Source organism: Etheostoma spectabile, unplaced genomic scaffold, assembly GCF_008692095.1.
Source record: "Etheostoma spectabile isolate EspeVRDwgs_2016 unplaced genomic scaffold, UIUC_Espe_1.0 scaffold00010031, whole genome shotgun sequence".
NCBI lineage: Eukaryota > Metazoa > Chordata > Actinopteri > Perciformes > Percidae > Etheostoma > Etheostoma spectabile.
The window spans coordinates 16,046-22,848 of record NW_022603780.1 but is presented as its reverse complement, the minus strand read 5'-3'; the positions used below and the strand labels follow the sequence as shown (position 1 = coordinate 22,848).

The window sequence follows — 6,803 nt, the reverse complement described above, 5'->3', positions numbered from 1 at the left end:
TGAGATTGCCATCAACTCTAAATCCCAGGACATCTGGACACACCACCATGAATCGCCATCAACTCTAAATCCCAGGAACATCTGGAACACCACCATGAGATCGCCATCAACTCTAAAATCCCAGGAACTCTGGAACACCACCATGAGATCGCCATCAACTCTAAAATCCCAGGAACGTCTGGAACACCACCCGAGATCGTCATCAACTCTACAATCCCAGCCACATCTAAAATCCAAGGAACATCTGGAACTCAACCCTGAGATCCCCATCAACTCTAAATCCCAGGAACGTCTGGAACACCACCATGAGATCGCCATCAACGCTAAAATCCCAGGAACGTCTGGAACACCACCCGATATCGCCATCAACTCTACAATCCCGAACATCTAAAATCCAAGGAACATCTGGAACATCACCATGAGATCCCCATCACTCTAAAATCCCAGGAACATCTGGAACATCACCATGAGATCGCCATCAACGCTAAATTCCCGGAACATCTGGAACACCACATGAATCGCCATCAACTGTTAAATCCAGGAAACACAATCTGGAACATCACCACGAGATCGCCATCAACTCTAAAAATCCCAGGAACGTCTGGAACACCACCACGAGATCGCCATCAACTCTAAAATCCCAGGAACATCTGGAACATCACCATGAATCGCCATCAACTCTAATCCCAGGAACGTCTGGACACCACCAGAGATTGCCATCAACTCTAAAATCCAGGAACATCTGGACACCACCATGAGATCGCCATCAACTCTTAAATCCCAGGAACATCTGGAACACCACCATGAGATCGCATCAACTCTAAAATCCAGGAACGTCTGAACACCACCATGAGATCGCCATCAACTCTACAATCCCAGGAACATCTAAAATCCCAGGAACATCTGGAACACCACCACGAGATCGCCATCAACTCTTAAATCCCAGGAACATCTGGAACACCACCACGAGATCGCCATCATCTCTAACATCCCAGGAACGTCTAGATCATGCCCAGATTTACCTTTTTAAAGAGCTGCCATTAACGCCCCTTTTCCCTTCCAGGTGCTAAGGTGAACGCCGCCCGGCTACACGAGACGCCGCTGCACCACGCTGCTAAGAACACCCAGGCGGAGATGGTGGAGATGCTGGTGGAGTTCGGGGCCGACGTCTACGCCCGAGACCAGCACAACAGGAGACCCGTGGACTACGCCGCGCCCGGGTCGCCCTCGGCCACCTGCCTCCGCTTTTACGCGAGTAGGTCCTTCACGAAAAAGGCAACAAACGGTCCCGTGGAGATGTTGTTTTATCGTTTCTTCACAACTTTATTGGGAAAAAAGACATCCAAATATGGAACATTTCAGACACATCCTCAAATAATGCTCCAGAGAAACCACAATAATAACATTTAACATAGATAAATAGTGTTAAGAACCATTTTTTTTTTTAGAAGGATGGTTGAGCAATATAAAACTAAAATGCCACAAAATTAATATACAGTGTAATTAAAAAGTTCACCTTACAATATGACAGTTTTTTTGTGTGTGTGTGTATACGTCTGACAGACTTAATAACGTCCTTGAGTTTTCGTAACAAAGCGGTGAAATTGGGCGTAGCACTTGAATTCAATGTTGAAATTCTTATTTTGAAAATGAAAAAACAACAACTCTTACATTCAATACTGATATCACGATTGGTTTTACACAACATTTAATGCATCATTTGAGTTATAAAGATGTAGCTGTGCAGGTTGTATATTGTGGAAAATGTCGATGTCGACTTTTTTAATCCTCATGTTGCCCTCATGTTGTCCTCATGTTGTCTTCATGTTGTCTTCATGTTGTCCTCATGTTGTCCTCATGTTGTCCCCATGTTGTCCTCATGTTGTCCTCATGTTGCCCTCATGTTGCCCTCATGTTGTCTTCATGTTGCCCTCATGTTGTCCCCATGTTGTCCTCATGTTGTCCTCATGTCCTCATGTTGTCTTCATGTTGTCCTCATGTTGCCCTCATGTTGTCCCCATGTTGTCCTCATGTTGTCCTCATGTTGTCTTCATGTTGTCTTCATGTTGTCATCATGTTGCCCTCATGTTGCCCTCATGTTGTCCTCATGTTGTCCTCATGTTGTCCTCATGTTGTCTTCATGTTGTCTTCATGTTGCCCTCATGTTGTCTTGATGTTGTCCTCATGTTGTCTTCATGTTGTCTTCATGTTGTCTTCATGTTGCCCTCATGTTGTCCTCATGTTGTCTTCATGTTGTCCTCATGTTGTCTTCATGTTGCTCTCATGTTGTCCTCATGTTGCCCTCATGTTGCCCTCATGTTGTCCTCATGTTGTCCTCATGTTGTCCTCATGTTGTCTTGATGTTGTCCTCATGTTGTCCTCATGTTGTCCCCATGTTGTCCTCATGTTGTCTTCATGTTGTCTTCATGTTGTCCTCATACAATGGTAAATTGGTTCATCAATGCAAACACTCCAACATGTATAAAGATGTAGCTTTGCAGGTTATATATATTGTGTAAAATGTCGACGTGTACTTCTTTAATCTTATTGGTCCAGTGTAGATCTCCCAGTGTGTAGTTGGTGTAACTCTGCACAACAGTGTAGTGTCAATGTCTCACCAGCGGGTGGCAGGCAAGGATCGCATGTCAATTCCAGGAAATGTCTCAGACTGATGACACCTGTTGTTTACCATGGTCCTCATAAATATACACACACACACACACACACACAAACACACACACCACTGGCCATGTACTTATGCTGGACATTGTCTAAGCCAGAAGCGACGCTCAGATATATTTTATAATGCACCAGCATCAGATTTATGTTTAAATTAAGTATTTAAAGTACTCTTTCCTGAACATTATATTACCATATTTACCATTTTTAAAGGTTGATTTCAGTGTTTTTTTTATCCATTTCAGATCACTCAGACAAAGGTCGGTTTTATTGGAGAATCGATTTATTTTAAGGATTATTCGGGGCCTATTCGGCCTTTATTTTGAAAGGACAGCTGAATACATGACAGGGGAGAGAACGACCAAGCCCTAAACATATGTACATTAAAAGAATAATTACATGATAACATCATACAGTGCTTTCTTATCCTCACTCCTACATCCAGTCCGTTCGGTATCCAGTTGACAAGTTTGAGCTTATTGATGTATCCATATTCCACACCTATTACCCATTAAAAGGAGGAAGAATTATGACTTAATTAGTCCTAAAATGAACCATGTCCAGGCAGTTAAGGTTGGTTACAAAAAGTGCTAAAAGGTTGTATTTAACAGGGCAAGACATTGTCATTTTGAATGTCCTGCCCTGTTAATTAAAGGGATTTTCTTACTTTTTTCACGTTTGTTTTTCATAATTCTTCTTCCTTTCCTTATATTCTCTTCCATGAGCTAACTCCTCGTTGTTGTTGTTGTTGTTGTTGTCGTCCTGTCCATAGCCACCCCCATGACCCTGCAGCAGCTCAGCAGGCTGGCGGTGAGGAAGACACTGGGCACCAGAGCTCTGGAGGTCATGGGTCAACTCCACGTACCCAAGCTCATCATCCGCTACCTGTGCTACCAGTGAGGGGCACCCCGAGGACCACCGATGGGGGGGACTCTCAAAGAGCTGCAAACCACAGCAAAGGTGCCACGGCTTTAGTAGACATCAGTGTTTAGTCAGAAGCACAAGGTTTCTCTTCAAAGCTGCACTTTGACCCCAAGACTTGGCTAGCTCAAAGTCCCAGGGGGGGGGGGGGGGGGGCGGAGACAGAGACGAGGATCCCAGCTCCCAAGTCCTGGATTTGCCCAAAATGTCATTCTCTATTGACTTGTCGTCCGGTTCTGGATCGTGGATCTTTTGAGATGCAAACATACCGACACATGCATAGGAAATGATAATCCTAAAATAGAAGCTCCAAATGGTCTCCTTAACAGCAGCTTCTCGTGGAAAAAGCTGCTCTCAGCACTGGAAACCATCCCAGTCTCTATTTCGGGTTGATAAACAAGAGGATTTTAAAAGGTCTCTGCAGCATATACAGTACAAGTCTTAACAGCATTTAATGTCTAAATGAATAGAAGCGTAACTTACACTACAAGAAGAAGGTATTTCTAATATGAGAGACCATTTTAGATGTTGTTTTTGTTATTTTTTGAACTAGAGAACATGTGTCAAAGCTCAGGTGGAGGCGTGGTTTTTGGTGGAAATGGTCTGAGACCGGTTCTTATGTATAGTATGGATCCGATACCTGTGTGTCCTATTATGATTTAACAGCTGTATACTACAATCTATGGATATATGGATGTGATATGATTTCTATTTTTGTTGTTGGTCTGGCTCAGGTTGAACTTTTGGTGACAAAAACTCTTTTATAATCCAGTTTGACAGTCAGTCGTAATGGAGAAAGAACCCAAATCAACTTATTTAAAGTAGATTTTCTTAAACTGCGGTACTTTCAGATGCTGATACCAACATTGAAAGCTGTATCGGAGGCTTTTCAGATGCTGGGATTGGGATCACAACTTGTCTCGTTCCCCTATCTCGGGGAAGCAGGGTTACATACGTAACCCCTGTTCCCTTATCTCGGGGAACTAGGGTTACATACGTAACCCTTGTTCCCCTATCGCGTTCCCTATCTCGGGGAACCAGGGTTACATACGTAACCCCTGTTCCCTTATCTCGGGGAACAAGGGTTACATACGTAACCCCTGTTCCCTTATCTCGGGGAACAAGGGTTACATACGTAACCCTGGTTCCCTATCTCGTTCCCTATCTTGGGGAACCAGGGTTACATACGTAACGTCGTCTCGGGGAACCAGGGTTACATATGTAATCCTTGTTCCCTATCTTGGGGAACCAGGGTTACATACGTAACGTCGTCTCGGGGAACCAGGGTTACATACGTAACTCTTGTTCCCCTATCTCGGGGGACAAGGGTTACATACGTAACCCGAGATGTTTTTTGGCAACAGAAGTGACATCAGTAGTCAGTTTTCTTGCTCAACCAAAGGTTTCTGGACCGGATCCTGGACTTTCTGGGGAAGTGCGTGCATGTCCCCAGACCCCGCCGGCGTACCGTAAACGCTGAGTAGCCGTTAAAATGTGAAATACCCCGAGACGTGGCGTGCTCAGACCACATTCCCTGGAGGACAGATGGCTGTTCCCTGTTAGACCTGTAACATCCAGAGGAACCCCAAGCAGGCCTGCTGTCACAGTGAAGCTCTCCAGATGCTGCTCACTGCCCCCCCCCCCCGCGCCTAGAGAAAGCCTTTTGTTTAACACAGACACCCAAGTCTCAAGGAGACCTCGATCCGATCCCGGCTGCTTATTTATAGTTTTGCTAAATCCGCCTATAGAGATTGTAGTTCATGTTATTTTTAGTACATGAAGTGGTTTATGAAGTCCATAAAGGGCTTAAGATTGGCTTCGAAGTTGACCTGTTATGGAAGTTTTCCCCCCCCGTTATGATTAAAAACTGCATACAAACACACACATTTACAACATCCTACCCCCCCAAACACCCCCATATCGTCATCACCGCTTACTCAAATCAAAATTAAGATAAGATAACATAACCATAATTATTCAATACACTAAAATCACAACACAAATGAACTGTTTTCAACTAAATAAACATGTGTATATGTGACAAACTAGCCTTGCATTGCCGGACCCTCCTCCACAGCGCTGAGGAGGAGGGTCTGGAGGGTCAACACAGCATTCTGGGATAGGGGAAAATCTCGCTCTGGGTTATTGGCGTTTCTTCCAACCAATCACAATCGTGTTGGGCGGGGCTAAGCGCCGCTGCTAAATTAGCCTCGGGAAGGAACTTGTTTTGGAACATCAGATCCACCAGAAACAGGTTCAGCTCTCTCCTCCTTTCCCATAGAGAGTTCCCTTTTAAAGCCTCTAAATTTAAATGCCTGACCCTGATACATAGCTGATGGATTTCTGCTTCTGGCTCCTCAGGAGCAGAAGGGGACCGGGACCAAAACAGAGAGGAGACTAGGAGACGGCATGTAGGGACAGTCCACTTATCGAAGATGAGAAATGATCCTCCAAAATGGGAACGTCGAACAACAGTGTGTGTTGTCTTTCCTCAGCACTGGCTGTTCTTTTTGTGTAAGCACTGTCACATTAAAGGGAATTAAGTCACGTTCAATCGGCTCCGGTGTTCAAAAACCACGATTTATGTGTTTAAGCAACAGATCAGAGGACGCTAAGGGTTCCCTAACCCTCGTGTTGTCCACCAGGAACTTGGGTCAAAAGCTTAAAAAATATTTTTTTCTGGCACTTTTTTCAATTCATGGTCAACAGACTTAATGTAAATGACATTATACTATATACTATATATAAAAAAAAAGCAGGAATTCCGAATTATCTTGACCGATAGGGTCAGGTTCAGTTGCTATAAAGTTGTAAAAAACACCCAAAATTCAATCAAAGTTACCAAAGTTGTGCAAAGAATGATGCATGCATAAGGTGCATGCATCCATGTTATTCTGGCTAATTTGTAAGAAACCCACATTACTGATATAAAAACCCTTTTAGAAACGGGGTTGTTTTGACCCGAGGACAACACGAGGGTTAATACAGCGCTGTCCAGGTCCTTTAAGGGCCACCCTGGACTAGAGACTCAAATTAAAGGGCCGGACATGTAGAGTTTAACGACACGCATGCATCAGAAAGAGTGAAATATCTACGACTGGGGATTAAATCATGTCATTTTTCAGGCTTTCTTAGACGCGTTTGTCACTGAAAGTGTTTTTGTTTGTCGGTTTTTGCAACGTTTTGTTGCTTTTTTGTCACTT

The 6,803-nt window shown here is 44.0% G+C and overlaps 1 protein-coding gene across 1 annotated transcript; it reads left to right on the top strand.

The window, feature by feature from the left end:
• The first annotated feature begins 1,061 nt into the window (after positions 1-1,061).
• Positions 1,062-3,593, top strand: LOC116679257 (ankyrin repeat and SOCS box protein 13-like). The gene is made up of 2 exons (XM_032508941.1): positions 1,062-1,255; positions 3,452-3,593. Exons 1-2 carry the CDS (start codon positions 1,135-1,137, stop codon positions 3,577-3,579), a joined length of 249 nt encoding a protein of 82 aa, XP_032364832.1. The 5' UTR covers positions 1,062-1,134; the 3' UTR covers positions 3,580-3,593.
• Positions 3,594-6,803: the final 3,210 nt, after the last annotated feature.

What these genes read in the sequence shown, in the direction of transcription:
- LOC116679257 (XM_032508941.1), top strand. Translation starts at nt 1,135, where the DNA reads ATGGTGGAGATGCTGGTGGAGTTCGGGGCCGACGTCTACGCCCGAGAC. An exon ending in CTGCCTCCGCTTTTACGCGA is followed by an intron (nt 1,256 to 3,451) that starts GTAGGTCCTTCA and finishes TCCTGTCCATAG; the next exon opens with CCACCCCCATGACCCTGCAG.